General features: G+C 45.4%; 1 protein-coding gene and 1 long non-coding RNA gene across 3 annotated transcripts in view; one reads left to right on the top strand and one right to left on the bottom strand.

Moving 5' to 3' along the window:
- Positions 1-2,297: 2,297 nt before the first annotated feature.
- usp44 (ubiquitin specific peptidase 44) lies at positions 2,298-14,094 on the bottom strand. 2 transcript variants are annotated; one of them, XM_018729999.1, is made up of 6 exons: positions 13,930-14,094; positions 8,847-10,467; positions 5,151-5,349; positions 3,950-4,058; positions 3,488-3,699; positions 2,298-2,574 (listed from the first exon to the last, which is right to left on the bottom strand). In XM_018729999.1, the coding sequence occupies exons 2-6, from the start codon at positions 10,383-10,385 to the stop codon at positions 2,450-2,452; spliced, it is 2,184 nt and encodes a 727-aa protein (XP_018585515.1). In that variant the 5' UTR covers positions 10,386-10,467; positions 13,930-14,094; the 3' UTR covers positions 2,298-2,449. The 2 variants fall into 2 exon arrangements, with proteins under 2 accessions (XP_018585515.1, XP_018585517.1); XM_018730001.1 differs by lacking the exon at positions 13,930-14,094 and adding an exon at positions 13,537-13,614.
- A 57-nt stretch (positions 14,095-14,151) lies between these two features.
- The window catches only part of LOC108920914 (uncharacterized), a 44,891-nt gene continuing 38,508 nt past the window's right edge, over positions 14,152-20,534 (top strand). The window contains exons 1-2 of the long non-coding RNA XR_001965013.2: positions 14,152-14,218; positions 18,672-18,746. This is a non-coding gene — a long non-coding RNA (uncharacterized LOC108920914). The remainder of the gene's footprint in view (positions 14,219-18,671; positions 18,747-20,534) is intronic.

Raw genomic sequence — 20,534 nt, 5'->3', positions numbered from 1 at the left:
ATAATGCTAAGCGTGCCTGATAGCATTGGGTCTGTCTGCTTTGCACAGTGAAAGGCAGTGCATTGTTTATATGACATTAAGGCACCTAACAAATGAATAAATTCAGGGGTGTCTCATTTATGACACTGGTGAAATTGACTTTGAAGTTACTAACAAATCAAACAGACTTCTGGTCCCACTTGTGTCCAAGCTGAGGAACCACTGTGCCCTCCACCATGAACCCTCTATACTAATAAGAAGCACAAAGAGAATGCCCACTTTAAAGTCTTTGACAACCCTCCTTCAACTTAAATGATCAATTTCTGACCCTGGAATGGATCCTGATCAGGGGAACAGGATCTGTTGGCAGATGGCCTCATCAGTACCATGCAAACCAAAAGTTGTCAGATGTTTTGAATCCTGTGAGCTAAAGGACAAGGTCAGGAGGGATGTTAAGGATACTAATACTACTCTTTGTAAAAACCCAAAACTACAGGAACACACAATGTAAAATATCCTCAGGGTTAAACATGTCCAGATAAGTTGTAAAGAAGTGATGCAGTTAATTGAACCAGAAAATTCTCAGGAACATTTTTTAAAAAAATGAAAAAATATTCTTTTATTGAGGTAAATCTCTAAAAATTGAGGTAACAATTTGCATAGCATTGCATAAATTTACATCTGGGAAAACAAATGTATCACTATTATAAAAAAAAAAAAAAAGTGTTGTGCTTCAATTCTTCCCAGCGATCTGAAAATGATTAAATAAAAAGAACCTTTTTTTTAACGGTAAACCACTGAATAGTTGTGAAAGGCAGTCTTTACACATTGCCTCCCCACTCTGTCCAGCAAGAGGAAAAAAAAAAAAAAAAAACCATCTAACTGTACATTCTTCTGTTATACACATTCCTGTTATATAGTTCTGGCAGGTAAACTACCAAATCAAGGTCAATAGTTCCAAATATATCTTGGGACTAAATGCTGGTGGAATCTTTTTTTTTTCCTCAAGATGTTTCTGTAATGAAAACACTGACTTCAAGATTATGTGAAAATAAGAATGTACATAAAATTCATCAGCATCCTGTTATACATAATTCTTTAAACATTTTGGGAATCAAGAAAAACCCCAGACTGATTTCCTAATTTTGTGAAAATTACAGAAAAATAAAAACATACATTCTTACTTCACAATCACCTTCAATTTCTCCATCTTCAGGTATGTAAAAAGCAAGTAAGTTTCTACTGCCATTCATACAACAGCATAACATTATCCTTCCTGGTAGAAGGAAAACAAAAAAAAGATTAAGAGCACTTCAGAAAGAATGAAGAGACTGCAGCAACATCCAGTGATGTATCATGGTAAAGTTCACTTTTTCAATACCAGCCTTTGAGCCAGACATGATTAGCTTCTACAGACAGTGTAATTAGGGTGAGGGTGTCATTCTCACTGTAGAAAAGTACAATTTTTTTTTTTTTTAAAAAAGAATGACAATGCTTTAAGTGGTTGTTCTGACACTTTGGCTTAGGGGCATGGTATGAACATTCAGCTGATGGTTTTCGGAAAAAGTACGGCAGCAAAACCAGGTGTTATTCTGATCGTTTTCCTCACCCAAGAAATCTAATGATAAATCTCATTTCTAATGGTAGATACATTCCACATTAAAAGAGGGGTGGCAGTCTTTTCTAAAAGTACATTCCTGTGTTTAGGGGCGAGAAAGGTCAAATTAACCCTGTGGATGAGCAGCGCTTCCATGGGCCTATGGAGACCGAAGTGCTTCGCCAAACGGAGCAGTAAGTTGAGGATGTTTCATGTCCATCTAGGGGGAGGGAGCAACGGACTGTGGCTGGTTCAAGCCTGTCCACAGGAGGAGATCTGAAGTGCAGCATGGGAGCACTTGTTGGCACACTGGAGACCCGGCTGCACCCAAACACCTACTGCGGGTGGTTCACAGTTACCACGGATTTTGGGCTGTAAGGCAGGTATCCAGATATGTCCGAATACATACGTATTACTACAGTGAACTGTGACAGCATCACAGAGCACTTTGAACGTTCAACCTGGTGAAAACAGTGACATTCAGAGAATTCCACAAAGCATGTTCATTTAACACACCTTCCGCTATGAAAAAGAAAAAAAAAAAAAACTGTACAGTACTTGCTACAATAAAAAAAAGTTTACAAAATTTAATACAAAACCTCATTATGAACAGCATGTACAGGAAATCCACGAAGATAAGTGAAATAAAAGAATGACTCACGTATCCAGTTCATATTAAAGAAATTTCTCTTTAAAAACAGAAAAGAAAAAGAGTCCACACAACACAAGAGCATTTGGAAGTTTCCTTGGAGCTGCTCGTTAGGAGGGATGAGGGTAAAGCGGTGGAAGGGCTCTTTCCAGTGTGGCCCTGAGTAGAGGGACCCTTGCTGGGGGCAGCGAGGGAAGGTAGAGAGGGGATGCACCTCCCCCCGCTTATGGAGGCCTTCTTTTGTCCTGAGAGACCCTCTGCGTGTAGAAGAGGATGTAAGCCTGGGCCCTGCATACCTCCTCCACCGTGCACACGTTCAGTCTGGAGTCATTACAGTGAACCCAGAAACCTAAGAGGGGGGCGGAGAGAGACAGGAGACCACTTTGCTGTAAAGGCATGGAGTCAAAAGGACAGGATTACAGAAGCTAGATAAGCAAAAAAAAAACTTGAAGACGAGCCAGTGACGTTAAGGATGCCTGTAGGAACTGAGGACGAAAAGAACAAGCTGATTGAATGGTCACCACAAACGTATGAGAAAAAAAGGCAGCCAGCGGCACAGTAGTAAACCACTAACAGACCGAGGAGTTCCCCACTGCTGCCGTAGTACTCTCGATCAAGGAGCTTACTCTGAATTACTCCAATAACCATTATCCTGCTGTTTAAACGTGTAACTAAGTGTCTTAATATACAACTCTAACATTGTAAGCTGGTTTGCAGAAAAGTGTCAGATAGAATCAATAAAACCAAATGAATAAATGATCAAGAGATACAGAGCACTGTAGTGTCATCAGTATGTTTGTACTAGGGGGGTAGAGCAGCAAATGCAGAGGTTAACAAGCTTGGTGTAAATACAAGGGGGTGTATCCCATGGAGTGGCTCCCTGTAGCTCATGCTCAGTGGGGTCCATGTGGGTGGCTACAATAACCCTCAGACCCCACTGATAAGAGGCACTTGAACTGCAGCCAGCGAAGAGCGATGCGATTTGCTAAGCCAGGTTTACACAGTCTGTTTTTAGCTGGGCTTTAAGAAAGCTTAGTGTTTTTCCTCTTCACTAAACCAGTATGTGAATGAGTGAGTAACACTTAGTAACATTATCTACTGTATGTAAAAAATACTGCATTTCAGATGATTTCTCCCTCTTTTTCCTGTCACATCTACAATTAACCACCTCCAAATGTTTTTTTCTGAAACTATTCCTATATAGGTGCTGAAATAATGTTTTCATAAAAAGAAGCTGGTTTTACAAAGTTCATCGGGCTCACCTCCCTCCGTGTTGTAGCAGTAGGCAGTGTAATGGCCAGAGCCAAAGCCCTTCCCATGATGCATCACAACAGCAGACAGCTCGTACAGGAAGTGCTCTCTGGGTGGCGGGCCAGCGGGGGACAGCTCCCGGCAGCAGTAGGGCTCCATGTTGAGCTCCTGGTCGAAACTGACATGGACCCCGATTTTCTCCCGATGGTTCCGCCCAGACCACCTTGGGTGGCAGAGAGAAGGCACAAAGGCAAAGTTGCTGTTTATAAACTGGAACATGAAATTAATGCACAATAAAACATTTGCGCTGAAAACATGTAAATAGAGACTAGACAAACACGCTGTTCCATTTATCCCACGACACCGAACGTGCACCTTATTAATATGCGGAATAATAAAGTTTTACTTCCTTAAAGATACAGCTGATTCAGCAAAACACTGGGGGAGGACAGAAACAGCCAAGTATGAATTACCTGAAGCGTTTGAGATGCAGTCGCAGGACCTGAGGCAGTTTGTGAACCATGAGCTGCTTCTGTGCTTCGGTGAGAATGACGGGTTTGGAGGAGAACTTGCGCCGCTTATCTGGAGACACAGGATGGAAACGGTTCAGCTGCCACCCAACTGTGCCACCCAACTCACTGGCAGTTATGACCACTAGGTGGGGCCCTTGCACAGGTTCTGTGTCCGAAAGAACGCCTCTGTACACACACACACACACACACACACACACACACACACACACACACACACACCCCCGATACACACCTGTTCCGGTTCAGACAATTAGTCTGTACCAGGAGTTTCATTTCATACCCCTGCTTTGACTTACGAGGTATTTCTTCGCTTTTACAGGGACCAGATTTGGATTTTATGTACTTCCTGCTGAGCGGCATGAAACATGTACATGTAGTGAATAACAGACACTTTTCTCCAAAGAAAATTATAGTAACTGTTACATAGTATTTATTTAGCTGAAACCGTTATCCAGTCACTTACAATGAGAGACTCAAAGTACCTATCATTCCCCATCTATTCAGCGAAGCAACACACACACACACAAACGGGAGATTTGCTGCAAACTGGATGTGAACTCAGTGTGAATTCATTTGCACTGTTTTCATTCATTTTTTTTGTCTTCACTCATGTTTTTGCACTAAATGTTGAATTAATAAACACTGAACATCATCTTTAAGAATGTATATGTATGCTCTGTTTGTGAGTGCCTGTTTATACAACTGCTACAAAAGGGTTGAACAAGCACAGGTCGACAACCAACAAAGTATAATACAGTAACAACACAGTGACGGGGCCCTGTCTTCGTGTGTTAATGATTACTATTCAAGTAATCGTGTCCATTGTAATGGAATTTGGTGATATTTTAACATAAATTGGACAGCTGGTAGCATAGTGGTTAAAGCTGCTGCCTTTGGATCCAAAAGGTCCCAAGTTTGAATCCCACCACCAGCTGTATTACCCTTGAGCAAGGTACTTACCCTAAATTGCTCTAATAAAATTACCCAGCTGTATAAATGGGTAAATAATTGTAAACTTATCACTGTAAGTCACTTTGGAGAAAAGCATCAGATAAATGGAAAAAATGTAAACAGGTTCCAATTCTGGGGCTCACGAACACACAATTTTTACCATTGAAACTGTAAATGTTATAAGACTCACTGTTGCACTGCTCACAGGCATAGATGCTCCCCTCCAGCGCTTCGGTCTCCGTAAACTTCGCCAGCATCTCAGTCAGCTGGCAGGAAAACTGGGCGGCCGTCTCCTTGCCGTTGCAGTGGTAGCGCTCCGGGAACTCCAGGGAGAGGTCCCAGAATGGCTCAATGGTATTCGACCTGTTGTCACAGGCCAGGCAGGTCACCTGTGTGTGTGTGTGTGTGTGTGTGTGTGTGTGTGTGTGTGTGAATAAGAGAAACAGTGTGTGTGTAAAGGAAAAATACAAAGAACTGAACATACGACTATGAAAACACACTGATTATACTGTCAGCAGTACAATTTACCCCCCAGAATTTTTGTACTGCTAAAACTGTGGTAGCCTTATCTCTGCAATCATAAAAGAAAATAACCAGATAATTTTATTTAAACACACCAAAGCAGAAAGTACAAACAACAATGAGGTTACTCATGATACTCACACTCATCTGTCAGTGAGGTTACTCATAAACACATACCAGCACTGAATGTTAACCACCACAACAAAATGTTCAGGTACACTTGCTCTCTAGCGCGTGCGCGCACACGCACCCACACACACCAGAAGGCCTGAACAGCTGCAGTCATGCTACTTAACATTAACGGGGTATAAATAGCATCCATCTGCCTGTGAGCCCGTGAGGCCTGGGGTTTATGTCACAAGTAGCGGAGAATACAGGCTCTAATCCCACGGTAAACTGCTCTCCACCGCAGCCAGACATTCCTCCTCCTCAGAGGCAGAAACACCATGTCTCAGTTCCATAGAATGATCCAAAGAGACCAAGAGAGTTCTGTTAAATCAATCAGCCCTCAGCTTCTCCAAACCTAGAGGGATGTTTAAAGAAAACAAAGTCTCAAAAGACTTCAAACATCTGGTTCTATTTGCTCGGGTCTGCCTCTGAGCAGGTGCACTTAACCGTTTCCGTACGAGGCCTCAAACTGAGATCCGTACACCTGCACGTCTCGCCATAAGAACGTGTGCCACAGTTAACATGCCTGGGAAGCGTTTAAGACAGGCGGAGCCAAACATTCATGTTCCTGGAGACACGTCAAACGCATCCTTTGGTGAGAGGACGCGGTACAGAAGAGAAATACTGGAAACATCTCGGCAAAGTGATGTCAAAGAAGAGTGAGAGGGCACAAGTGGCTGGACTTCGCTGGGTTTGAATAGAAACAAGAATGTAAATCACTGCTACCACGGAATCCTTTCAAGAGGCAACTCTTACAGAGCGCTGTCACTCCAGACAAAGACGCTCAAGGCACCGCACTCAGACTGGAGAATCCGAGCACTGCTCTCCTGACCGCGACGTACACACACACACACATGCAAAAAGGAGAGGGTGGGATAGGACTTTGACTTTCCGTGGCGCTGAGGTTTTAATGGACATCAGTTTCGTCTGCGATCGCAGCGGCTCCACCTCATTGGCCCAAGTGCCCGCTCAACCGTGGCAGCGGCCAACCCGTCAGGTCCTCTCTGAGGAACGAGAGGATTGAGGAAAAGTACAGCTTTTGGCTAGGCGGCCCTGTAATTACAGGCTTCTTTTCATTCACCACAGAAGACACCTGAGGTCAGAGGACAAAAACCTCCCGGAAAAGAGACCGAGTGCGGTAAACAACCGCATGCTTGCTAGACTTCAGTACCTTTCAAACTCTGATCGCAAAGGCGAAAGCTCGTGAGCAGCCAGAGCATATGTCTGCGTATCATGAGCCTGTTGCTGGGAGGAGCACAGCATATGGCTCTTGGCGGAGCGGTGCATGGGGAACAGGACGCTCTTGAGCCACAGCCTCGCTGCGGGGTGCTCACAGGAGGCCGGGGACCAGGTCCGAGGTTGCCAATGCGGAGTCGCGACAACAAAAACATCTCTGCTACCGTTGCCACCCACCAACAGTGAGAACAGTAGCAGGAGAGTGTGCCTGGGGAGCCATGACTTCCCGCCAAGACCGGCCCTCTTCCCAGTGTTTACACTCACAGGTCACACAGTCCTGTCCCCAAAGGCTGATCTGCACCCTTAACCACCTGATGCTCCTTCCCGGGGCTGAAAGCGAGCCAGGGTGGGGTGGGTTAGAAATCACACAGCTGATCCTGTAAACACCCGAGGCCCGCTCCCGAAACCAGCTCTGGAGGACAGAACGGTATAATAAAAGATAATGAGAAGGTGTGTGTTGCTGGGGTACATAGAACAGGGGAAACTCCCGATAAAGAAGCTCATATAACCATTCCAGTGCAGCCGTGCGCAAACCAGCTCTCCGGTGGCTGATAGCCAGTATAAACCAGACGGTGGGGGCGGGAGCGCAGGGCTGGACTAAGGCAAAACCAAAGCGCTCCGTGAGGACTGAGGCCGACCGCCATTTGGATCTGAGAGCTCTCGCTCTGCCAACTTTTCAAACAGGGACTTTCATTTCACCTTCCTGAGCCTTTTGTCGCGATCTGGCATGTCCGTAACAACCGGCCAGTCTAATGCCTCTTAATCCATACGGGAACTCTCCTTTTCCCGAAGATAAACACTAAGCTTCACAGAAATCCCCAATCAAAGGCACTCGGTGCAGCAATAAAGGCGGAAAGAAATGCCGCGAGTAAATTTAGAGCAGAATCTCCAACAGATACATTTTTCACAACAAGCACTTATGTTGTTTACATCGTAGGCTTTAAAAAAAAAAAAACACATACACCACAACCTCACTCTTACATGTGGTGTACAGGAACTACTCATGAGTGCTGCTGTGAAGGACACTCCCACAACACACAGCAGGTGAGACCCAGTCACATGTTTGTGCACGTGCCCCCCCCCACAGCCCAAAACATGGTATTTACAGTTCTAGACCAAAGGACTTCCTTCACTCATTCTCCAGTAAGTGGCCAAGAGCTCCGAACAAAGCCAATCAGATAAAACGACACACACCTAACAGGCACTGCCACCGATATGAGAGCACAGGTGCTGAAACTTCACTAGCGCTATACTATACTCCATCGGCCATGAACTTCATATCTCCAGCGGTACAACAGTCTAAAAACGTTTCATGTACAAAGTGGAATCGTGGAAAACAGACAAGAGGGAGGGGGGAAAACCCTTAAAGGATCAATGAGGTTCTGAGAGTGAGACGTGACTTTCACAACACGCTCAAATTATGTTATTTTGGAGGGGGAGGCCTATCAGATATGAGCTGTTTGCAATTTGGCAATCGTGGGATCTGAGGAGGAGGTTGTGAAATATGAAATGCGGGAAACAGATTTGCAAAGTCACGCAAACATACTTCCTTCGGGGACACGGTTTCTCGTCACAGAGACCGCCGCGAACAAGGACGACACCTCCTTAACCAAGGACGATGATCATTTCAGATCCTTGCGTGATGTCCTGTATGTTTTCTTACGGCAAGTGCAGTGTGACAGCTGAGCTGAGACAGCAGAGCACTTCAAAGTTTTGAACTGCTGCTTCTCTTTCTGGTTTTAATCAGTCATGACCTATTTGTACTGACAAGCCACTGTGACAGACAAGAGGTATCTAAACAACCAGAGGGAAACGAAGGCAGCATGAGATCAACAACCGCAAAGAAAATCAAGTTAAAGTCTGAGCTGGCTAAGCATGTAAAACACGCCTCTGGCAGATGAGCCGCAAAAGCAACGAGAAGCAGGATCTAGCGCGACACCATGTTTACTGCTGCTCATACCTGGCTCAGTAGCTGTCCGTGGAAGATGGTGTTGACCACGCTGAGCACCTGCTTGATGAGCCTCCGCTGGTTGGTCGGCATGCTGGCAGGCGTCAGAGCACCCGTGTTCTCAAGCTCCCGCTGCACCTTGTCCAGCAACTCGCAAAGAAACTCCTGGGCGTCCTGCTGCGCGTATCCACGGAAGGCGGGGATCAGCTGCCAAACGGAGTGCAGCATGGCAAAGGGCGACACCAGCGCCCATTTGCCCGACCACATGACTTGGAAGAGCGTGTGCAGCTCATGGCAGAGGGAGATGTGCTTCGAGCTGGGCTCCTTGGGCTGTATCAGTTCCATGCTGCGGCCCCGTGGGGCACCCCCGCTTAGGCCTGAGACCAACGTCGGGCCCTTCCGGGGGACTGCAGCAGGCGGTGAGGGGGGATGCTGCAGGTGGGGCAGACCTCCTGCACCGCCACCCCCGTGCACCACCAGCTTGCCGTTGACAGCACTGGCCAGCAGCTCCAGGGCCTGGTTCAAGTCCAGCTGCAGGAAGCATTCGCGGAAGATATGCAGGTGGCTGAGCACCTGCAAGATGGAGTTCATGTAGCATGTGTTGCCCAGGTTACGAAGGCCCGTCACTCCAGGGGTCACGGTGGGCCTCCGTTTGATGGGCGAGTCGCCCATCTTGGACACGGGGCTTGACGAATGGGTTGGGGCCGTGGCTTTGGCTGCAGTGACTCTGCTTCTGGGTTTGGTTTTGGCAAAGCGAGACTTGCGTAATGCGGGCTTTGCATTCCGCCTCCCCCTCCTGGGTGACGGTTTGAGCACCCTGGAAGTCTTTGAGGCTTTGTCAGTGCTCCTGGAACGGACGGGCCTGGGTAGCGCGGCCCGAGCCGATGCTCTCTGACTTTGCTGCCGCAGACGGTTGCTCTTCCTGGGTGGTACGCTCTCCAGCTCCTCCCTGAACTGCCGCTTGAGCTCCAGCCGCCGTTCCCGCGCCTCCCTCCTCCGCTCTTCCACTTCCTCACGTTGCCTCTCCTCCTCTGCCCGCCTCTGTCCCCCCGCTGTCAGCTCAAACCAGGAACGGAAAACCCGTCCAATGAGGGCACGGCGGCGGTGCCACAGTGCTGTAAACATGCGATCTTCATCCCTTAGCAACAGCTCCTGCGCCCCGCGGGTCGGGACATCGTCTCCTGTAGCGAAGGCGGAGCGGAGGGTGCGGCCACTACGCGTCGTGCACTCGTAACGTTGGCTTTTGATGGCGTTCAGCGTGCTGCGTAGCAGTTTCAGGTCACCCGTGGCATTGTCATTCAGGACGTAATCATCACACAGGTAGCAGAAGACGTACAACTCGTTGACCTCCAGGGCCACCGGGTGTCGCTTCTCTACGAAGTGGCGGAGCGCATGTTCCTCAATGTAGCGCCCACAGGCCACGTGTGAGCAGCTCAGGCAGGCCCACACCGACTCCGTGGTATTACAGTCCACACAGTGCCACTTCTGGGGGTTCAGGATAGAGTGGTCCTGGGCGAGCCGCAGCCGGCCCACATGCTTGCACCGGTCCATCACACGTGTGCCACCTGCTCGTTTCAGATCACCATGGCAACTAGAGCAAGCTGTGAAATACACCCCTCTCACAGCATTTTATCTAAAAGGAAAACAGAAAGATCTTCACAGACTCTGTAGAATACACAGACAACATTACAGGAATGAAAAAGTTACAATTCAAAGCATGCAGTGATTTTTTTTTTTTTTTTTTTTTTTAAACTCAGACATCCAGAAGGCTTGCAGTATTGCTCATTTTACTGTGAGAGTGCAACTATATTCTGGCCCATTCCGTTTTAATACTCCATTTTCACAACATTTACCAAAGCAAATGCTCTGTACTTTTTCGTGCTCTTGTACAGCATGGACAGCCACATAAACAAGGTTTACGTCACTGACGTTAAATTAAAAATAGCTAACGATTTCTGTCCAAACATGGGAATTAATTCTCAGTCAGAGCTACCACTCCTAAGAGGCTTGAATCTCCCCCATCCACCTCAAGCCCCCGGCTCAGCAGCTTTCTGCTTGGTTAACAAAGGGGGGTGAGTGGTGTAAAATGGGGCTGTCAGGGACGAGGCCTGGACCCCTTTGTCTACCGACAGGCTGACAAACACTGAGTCCCGAGCTGAGAGCGACAGGAGATGGGGTGTAAACGCAGTTCTCCAAAATTTACATCTAGCAAACATTCAGTCAAATTTAGCTTTGTGGTATCAGACAAATTAAATACAAATGTATAAACAGAAAATCAGTGAGTAAGAAGTATGCTAAGAAGTGATTGTAATGTACAAAGACACTTTGGAATACAAATGAGAAAAGCTACCCTGTAAAATTCAATATTCCCAACCCATACAACTCTGGAGGGTGGAGAAGCAGCTACTCAATCCTGGGAGTAGGCAAAACCCTGGGAAAAAAAGCAGGAGACAGGTGGTGGAGTCTCTGGGGACTCCAAGAAATCAAAACACAGCGCACGTCACAGACCGGAGGACCGATTCTCAAACTAGGAATTTATTTCATCGGCATGCAGCCGTTCAATAGACACAATCGTGAGCTCTGAGCCACGAGACTAACGGTGCACCTCCAGCGAATCGAGACGTATGTTTAAGCACTTCAGCAGATTTATGGGAAAGGGCTGGAAATCCATCTTTGGTCTAAAATCCCGCAATATTAAGAAACCGTAAAAACACTGGGTACAATTCACACCAGAGAAGCACACAGGAAGTGCCCCAGTTAACAGCATTTTAGCAAAAAAAAGAAAAAAAAACAAGATTCTACACATTAGATATAAATCTATAAATAATGCCCAAAGGCTGCACTAGAAGACACAGCTAAAATGTTTGCTTTGTTGATGCAGTTGTGATGATCTCCTGGACATTATTTCTGTAGGGTGTACACTGCTTATTTCACAACTCAGGTTCAACGTGTTCATTCGTTACTTTTTATTGACCTGACACGTCCCTTTCACTGATTAAGGCAGGTAAATTGCAGTATAAATGCGGGGCCTCCATGCCACCTCCAAAATCTCAACATTTAAAAATTTATAAAAAATTCCAAGTTGGAAAATGTATACAGAAAGAGCTTATATTGTAAAGGATGTTGAAACATAATTGTGTTCCACACACACACCTTCTGAACCGCTTGTCTCACTCGGGGTCGCAGGGAGCCGGAGCCTAACCCGGCAACACAGGGCGTAAAGCTGGAGGGGGGGACACCCAGGACAGGACGCCAGTCTGTCAAAAGAGACCCCAAGTGGGACTTGAACCCCAGACCCACCGGAGAGCAGGACCTGGTCCAACCCACTGCACCACCGCGCCCCCCTAATTGTGTTCTACATAATACCAAATTTAAGTGTCACCCCTGCTGCAGTACACGCCATCAAGCTGAACTGATACTGTAATACCACCCTGCTGCATAGATGGGTTAATAATGATAAAGTGGATTATACAACACCGAAATCTGCCTTGGGAGATGACGGTAAATAATGTGCTAAGAGTGTGATCCACGTAAGAGCCACCAGTGGAGTCTGCTTCTGTTGTCCCACACCTGGAGTTCTCAAGGGATCACACCCAAGTCTCCCCTTACTGGGAGATTCATCTTTTGAGCAGCAGGTGCTAGGTGTTTGGACTGCTCCATTGCAGCCTGAAGGTTCTTGGTTCAAATGACCCTCCAGCTGCTGTACCCTTGATCAGGGCTCTTACCCTGAGTTCATATAGTAAAATACCCTGCTGTATAAATGAGTACATCATTAACATGTACAGCTGGTATATGAGGACAGCTGGCAGGGTAGTGGCTGGAGCTGCTGCCTTTGGATCCAAAGATCGCAGGTTCGAATCTCACTTTGGCCGCAGTACCCTTGAGCGAGGTAAAATTACCCAGCTGTATAAATGGGTGAAAAACTAAGTTGCTTTGGAAAAAAAAGCTTCAGATAAAGGAATAAATGTAGATGTAAAGTTGTTGTCCAACATTATAAAGACACCTTGGACAAAGGAGTGAGCAACAGAAAGGCTGATGAATAAAAGGTAAGAATGATGGCTGTCTTGTCTAGGACACACTTGCGGATAAAAGCCTTTGTGGGACCAGGACTAGTGTGATGTTGATGTTCTAACCCTCCGGCGATGCTCTCTCGCTCGCTCTCTCTCTCTTTCCCTCTCTCTCTCCCCGTCGTCACACTCCTTGTGGACTTTCTGCCCGAGCGCGGGTCCGCCGCACTGGGACTGGCAGGCGCTGTCAGCGCGCTCACACTCGCTCTCCCTCTCCATCCCCCGGACCGGTCCAGCCGCACGCGCCCATGCGCTTCGCAGAGACACAAAGCAAGCGGCGGAGGAACAAAGTGGAGCGCGGGAACGGGGCGACTCGGGATCGCTTCGGCTCACGGCGGCGCGTTCCAGCAACAGCGACTTTCATGCAGCAGCACCAACACAGCAACATATATTTCTTTTTAAAATATCGCAGCAGAGAGAGAGAGAAATGAGTCGGCAGCGAGGCTCCAGGAAGAGCGGAGCGGGGTCACCCTGACTCGAGCCGGGTCGCGCGCGGCGGGTCCTCCTCAGCTCTCACGGCGGAGTCTGGAGACGCTCCGCGCGCACGACCAACCGGCGCCGCTCGCCAACGCCTCCTGTGCCGTGGCCCACGCACGCTGAAGAGAAGAGACGGGACAGGACGGGACGGGACCCACCGCGTCTTCCACCGCGCTCCGCAGCTCGGCGGGCTCCTCTTCACCAACGTGCGCGCCGGCAGACGGCTTCGTTCGTGTGGGCTGTGTTCCCTCGGTATTTGGCTCCCTCAGCTAGTCAGCGCACCGCACCATCATCGCATCGCGTCGCGTCGCACAGGGACACACCAGCCTCGGAGAGGCGCGCCGAACCGGCCTAATTGCCCAGAACCGCCGGCACAATGAGTGCCATGTCAAGCCCTATTAATTTAATATAATACACTCAGTGACATACACTAACATTTGGGCTTCTGACTGATGCTCAAGGCACGCTGCGGATCTGTTCGATACAGCACAGCGGTCACCTGAGGGCCGTTTATTGCGCAGGAAAACGAAAAATAGAAAAATTAAACGTACCTATCAAACTATAGCACCCTGACCGCTGACACTACAGCCGCCGCCATCTTGTCTGGCCTTGTCGCGTGGAGTCGGCTTCGCTGTGTCCTCCGGTGACGCCACACACCCGGAAGCCCGAGCGTGACGTAGATGGCCCCCTCCCCCGTCACTCCCCGCGCGGAAAACCCGGCTCGTGCCTCGGAGAGAGAAAGAGGGTGTGAAACGGACTTAGAGTCGACAGCAGGGCTATGAGGTGCGTTTTTGGTGCTGAATTTGGACACGAGAAACAATTTTGAACTGAGAGCCAACGGTAAGCTACGTTGGAAAGGATTTCTCAGCGATTTCCCCCTCCCCCTCCTGTTGAGATAGTTACCACAGACACGATACCTTTTTCACACATTCATTGTTCCGTCAAAACATTTTTTCTAACTATATACGCCGGTTACAAGTCGACTTTATTGCTACATATTTTGCTTGACGTGGCTCCACCACTTTAGAGACACTACTAACTCTCAGCTTCATTTTGTGCACGTCAAGCTGCAATTGAATAATTGAGATTAATTACACTAAATGCACCTGCGTGCTGGCATTGGAAACTGTTCAAAAATCGTGGTTGATTTAAAAATAGTGAGAAGAAAAAAGGGGGAGAAAAAGGTGTGTTTTTTTGTACGAGGCCGTGAGGTAATGGGATTTGCGTAAATACACATTATCCGAATAAGAATGAGGTTTTATTTGCCATTGTTGTTGTGTTCCGCGCTACGGTCGGAAGAGGGCGCGGGTGCAACTCGCGCGTTCAATTCACTGGAGTCAATGCGTTTATTACCATAATGTGCACTATATCAACTACTATTTCTCTGATTTCAAACGGACATAACGCATTAAGTTCTGCTTGGTAAACTGCTGAAGTCGTGTGTAAGTAAAAACTGGATTTCAAAGACAATTTCGCCTGTATAAACATTTCTGCAGCTATTAGTTGTTCCATACCCATTTCAAATTTTATCTTTTAGTTGGCTTCCTAAAAAAAAAAATTGAAATCTTATACTTTATTTCCGTCTGTAATCAATTTGAGTTCACACCTTCTTGTTTGCAGTATGAATTATAGCCAGAAGAGGGCAGCAGTGTTGCGCGCAAAATAGTTCAGTTTATTTCTTGATGAGCATGTTGTTGTTAATACTGTAATTGTTACAGGAATTTGGCAAGGTGGTATTATTTTTCTATTAATCTATCTATTCCACCATAGCATTAAAATTAAGTTAGACCAAACATTTAAAACTGTTTCTGACACACACACACTTTCTGAACCGCTTGTCCCATACGGGGTCGGGGGGAACCGGAGCCTACCCGGGAACACAAGGCGTAAGGCCGGAGGGGGAGGGGACACACCCAGGAGGGGACGCCAGTCCATCGCAAGGCACCGCAAGTGGGACTTGAACCCCAGACCCCCTGCGCCACCGCACCTCCTACTGTTTCTGCTACCTTTTGCTTTTTATTGATAACAGCAATCCAGATTCAACTTTAACCTTTGTTCTGCTGAGCTAAGGAGGCTCATTTTTTTGTACATATATGAACCACACACACACACTGTAAGAAACTGCTTATCCCCAGCAGGGTCGTGGCGAACCGGAGCCTAACCCGGCAACACAGGGCGCAAAGCTGGAGAGGGGGAGGGGACACGTGCAGGACGGGACGCCAGTCTGTTGCAAGGCACCTCAAGCAGCATTCAAACCTCAGGCCCACCAGAGAGTGGGCACAGGCCAAACCTGCTGCGCCCCCCTTTACATATATGAACCCCACAGGTTATTCTAGGACTGGTAGTCCAGACCAACTCTATAGCAGAGGGAGGCATCTCATAATTCAACAGTTAGTATTTACATATTAAAAAATTCTCTCAAAAAATCAGTGAACTGACTTTCCCCTGTTTCTGAAATCTGCCACTGAGCAAACCTTTCTGAATCATGTAAAAGGGTTTGAATGTTTCCAAGGATGTTGAAAAACTAAGAGGCTTAAATTAGACTTCATATTATAAGGAAATGTTACTAGTTTTGCCCACTCATTTGAGTTGCAGAACAGTATAGTATTTCATGGTCTGAGTATGATGGTGTTGAATCACTGGTTGTAATCCCTCTTCTTTCTGTCTCTTGTAACAACCTTTGGCATGAATGGTCAAATTTATTTTATTTATTCCTTAGCTGTATTTATGAGGGGTACATCCCTAAAACCATATGGGGATGAATAGCAGATACAATCTGTCAGTTGTGCATCAATAAATTTCCATGTGTGCTGGCAGGTTGATAATTCCATGTGTTCACTTTTGCCCCTTAGGCACAGAGCACTTGGCACATGACACTCATACTGAGTGCAATGTTTATATATTATCTATATTTAGGTTTTCTCTCTGAGAAAGAGAAGCTTTCTCATTGTTTTTGGAACTTTTTGCTGTATTATTTAAGAAATATCATGGCCAGTTGATAGAATATTTTACCAGAAATGTTTTGGGAACGCTCTTGACTTGATTTCATTATTTTGATATCAGTTTAAAAGCCCATTTAAGGCCAGAGGGAGAACATGAGCGAGTTTTGGAGTAATGTCATTAAAGATGTTGTCAGGATTTAGGAATGTGTCTCCCACGGCACCCAAAGTCACATCCTCCTCCAGAGCAGTGAGGACAATAATATTTGAAAAATTACATGAATGGCAGGAATGTCATCTAATCTGTTCCTGGTCTGTCTGAAGGACTAATTCAACCTGATGACTACAAATGTCATTACTCACTGTTGTTTTACTAAAATGATATCATAAGACTTCAGATGTCTTTGGAAATCCATAGATTAAAGATGTTTACATAACAAAGTGCAGTGTGAAATGACACCAATTTATCAATGTCTTTAAAAAATAAATTTTACTTTGTGGAAGCTGGTCAGCAAGAACTGAACTTCTTGTTTTTTCATTTGCTGAATTAATTATAGGATAAACTCCATCTTAGTTTTTGATTGAAGTTTGATTACAGATATTGCTGTCGATCTTCCCCCCACCACCTCTACATCCCATATCACTCTCATGATCAGCTATTCCACCTAGACTGCCCTCCTTGCAATATCAGAAGCTCTCCAGTCAGCTGGAGCTGCGTCCCTTTCCTCAGTTCTCATGCTCCTTGACTCAGCTGCCACATCTGACATTGTCAGTCATCAGGTCCTGCTTTCCCTTCTTTGACATCTTGAAATCAGAGGAAGTATTGAAATGGAGTGAGTCTTCCCTATCACGTAGATCTTACCAGGTCATTTGATGTGGCCCCTTTTATTTCCCTCTCAATGGGTATTTTGTAAGGCTTGGTGCTGGGAACTGTACTTCCTTGGTGCTGTCATTGTATTCAGTTTTTACCGGACTGAGATTCTCCATCTACTTATTGGAAACTGTCCACCAAACGAACATTTGATCAATTCATCTGCTTCTTCAGTCAAGAACCTGGGAGTTACAATGAGCTGAAGCTTCTCCCATCACATTGAAACTATGCAGGTACCCTGTTGATACTTCTGTATAACATCCATAGGATCTGTCCATATCTCACAAAACAGCTTGTAGTCCAGACCATAGTGATATCTCACCTGGATTCCCCTGGCTTCCTCCTTTGTATTTTTCTTGCTTCTGCTATCAAGCCTCTGCAGGTTGGTGGTCCCGCTCACAAGGGATCCAAAACTCTTGTGAATTCTGTAGGTCCTCAGTTTTGGCACTAATGCAGTGAGATTTTGCTCCCTCAGAGCTGCTGAGTTCCTTTCTGCCTTCAAAAAGGGTCTCAAAACACATTTTTTTTGGACCTCTGTTTCTCATCTCCTAACAACTACATAAACTTGTACAATTTTGAATTTTGCTGTCACAATCTTTGTATTTCTTCTCTGACTCAGTTCTGTAGGGATATACTTGTGTAATGTGCACAGAAAAAACAGGTATTAGACAAACTGTGCTTCAACAATTGTGCATCTTTGTTGTGAAGTCCATTTTTGTTTACTCTTGAGTTGTAGGTTCCTTTAGAGAGAAGCATCTAGTAAATGAATAAACAATAATTAACATTATTATAAAATTAGTGTTGCTACTGGTATGAAATCCTTGGTAAATTTATAAATGTGCCAAGGACCTCCAGAGATGGGACTTTAAAAGGTGTGCCCCACTGCCGAGCTCTTATAGTTGATTCATATTTTAAAATTAATTTAATTATTTTTTTTACCATTTCTCAGAAGCCCCCAGCATTCCTGTACAGGGGAATGGTATGTGTTTGCTTTGTAGATTAGCCATGTGATTCCTGTTGAATTGCTTTTAATGTTTTTCTCTATTTCTGCCCCAGGGGTCTAATCGGGGCTTCGTGTCAGTACACGCTCGATTGAAAACTCCTCACCTGGCATTTGCACACACACCTGTCCTTCTGCCACTAAAGGAATGTCACAGAGCAAAGAGTGAAAGGGGAGTCCTTACAATTTACAGTGATGCACATGTATTAGAAATATAGTTACAGTGCCTGGCCTTTGAGCACTGTGAGAACACAAGGGTCTGTTGGAAGGACATGGGTTTCCAAAAAAAAGGAAAAAAAAAAAAAAAAACTTGTCTCATTCTATAGGCTTAATGTGACTTCTTTTTTGTTGATACCATCCTATCCTATGCACTTTGCCAATATGCTTAAAGTGGATCATTCATCTTAACTGAATACTATTTACGTGCAGTTAGTTTTTCTGTCTTTGGCTTGTGTTTTAGTCTACAAACTTTTCTGTTTTCAGTGTTCCTGGGAGAAGGACAGGGAAGCTACATTCTAGTTTCTTGCTTCAGAATTGAAAATGAGGATTAGACTTACTGTAAGTACATCTCTTTTGTGTTGAATGTCTGAAAGTATGGAAACACTCTAGAATGTATGACTGTGGCATCTCAGGGTCCTTCTGTACTGCAATTTTAACCTCTTCTCCTGTTTTGTATAAAACATCAACCTTTGGAATGAAGTAATGTAAGGATTTAATTTTGTTCTTTTTATTATAAGGGATTTTTTTTGTTGTTTTTAATTAGCTCCGCAAAGCCTGGGTAACCTTTTCTTACATAGACTCTCAGCTCAAGAGGAACTTGGAATGATATCTGGCAATGATGTAATCAGTGGTGAAAACTCTAGGAGTGGTTTGTCAACAGATATTTAGAGTGCACGTTGCTACACAGACATATACAGGAATTTATACTCACATGCACACTAACTTACTGGTGCCCCCCCATATAATATCAACCACTCAACAGTAAAAGTTCCATTATCCACCGATAAGATTTATTTTTGACAAGCTGTTAGATGTTGATTTCTGCCAGAATTCCCACCTGATTGGAGGAGCTTGTCAACTTGTTGTAACTAAAGTTGAGAAGAAGGACCAGCTGTTTGCACCTTGGCTTATTTTGTGACTGAGTCCATTAATGTATGATTTATTTATTTATTTTTTTTAAATAGGTTGATGACATAAGCGGATCATTGCAAAATGATGAACACTGTTGTGTCTTCTTTTAGTAGTGCCAGTATGTGAATGTGCATTGTGAGCAATAGCTGTGTTTGGTCTTGTTATGAATTTGTTTTTGGTGAGAGTGGATATAAATGTTTGGTGCATGTCTGTGGTGGGGGCTTTGCTTTATAAAATAAAGTCAGACACGTATAAGTCCACTTTTTAATTTTAAGGGAAAGCCCAGTTTGCTGTTTAATTTTTGCTACGTCTTTGTCACAGTTTTTGAGTACCGTCAAAATCTGAAAGGACAATTATTTCTTGTGTATTTTCCTGCTTTTCTCTGTTAGGTTTTATTTCTTTTCACATCATTTTTGTGTTGATTTTTTTTTTTCTCATTTTATTTAGTGTTTAAAAAAATGCCTGATTTATTTTTCTCTTTGTGGCTTTGAGAATTTATGGAAGTTTTTTTTTTTCCTTGATCAATTAGGACTATGGATGTATTCATTAGGTAGTACTAAAATCACATTACCTCCTGCCACCTTGAATGGCAGCAGCTTTTTTTCCCACACACTGAACCATAACAGTCCTGTCATCCAAGTGATTTATGAAACGCAATTCAATATTTGGACAAATTGACACATACAGGAGAAGACTATTGTACCTCTGCATACCGCATTCATTTATGTTTAAGACTGCTGCCAATTTATGGACAAAAGCGCCTCTGTTCTTAAGTTTTTTGACATTGTTGGAGGGCTGGCAAGGTTGGGATAATGCAGGGGGTTTGTTTTTTGATGGTAACAGGACAAGGGGGTGAGGCCCCGTGTTTGACTCTATGAGTGCCTCCCTTTTCAGAACCAGTGGGATCTTTTCTGTGGCCCAGCAGAGAAGGGGGACATTGTTCCTGCCACTGTTCTTGAAACCAGTGCTGCGCTGAAAAGCAGTAAAAACACAGGAATGTGCACTGCACAAAAGCAATAACTTAATTACATAGCGTACAAGTGGTGTATTGTCTCAGTAGTGCATTCATGAGCATTTTTGTTTCCCCCTACTGGACCTTGGACAACAGCAACCCAGAGGGGGGCGGATGTGTTGTTGCCGTTGTCGTCATGGCGAGGGTCTGGACCCCCCCATGGGACGCTGTAGCTGGTTTAGCTTCACCATATCAACCAATCA

The sequence above is a fragment of the Scleropages formosus genome, chromosome 21 (assembly GCF_900964775.1).
Source record: "Scleropages formosus chromosome 21, fSclFor1.1, whole genome shotgun sequence".
NCBI lineage: Eukaryota > Metazoa > Chordata > Actinopteri > Osteoglossiformes > Osteoglossidae > Scleropages > Scleropages formosus.
The sequence above is the reverse complement of the archived record's forward strand: the minus strand, read 5'-3'. Positions and strand labels throughout refer to the sequence as shown.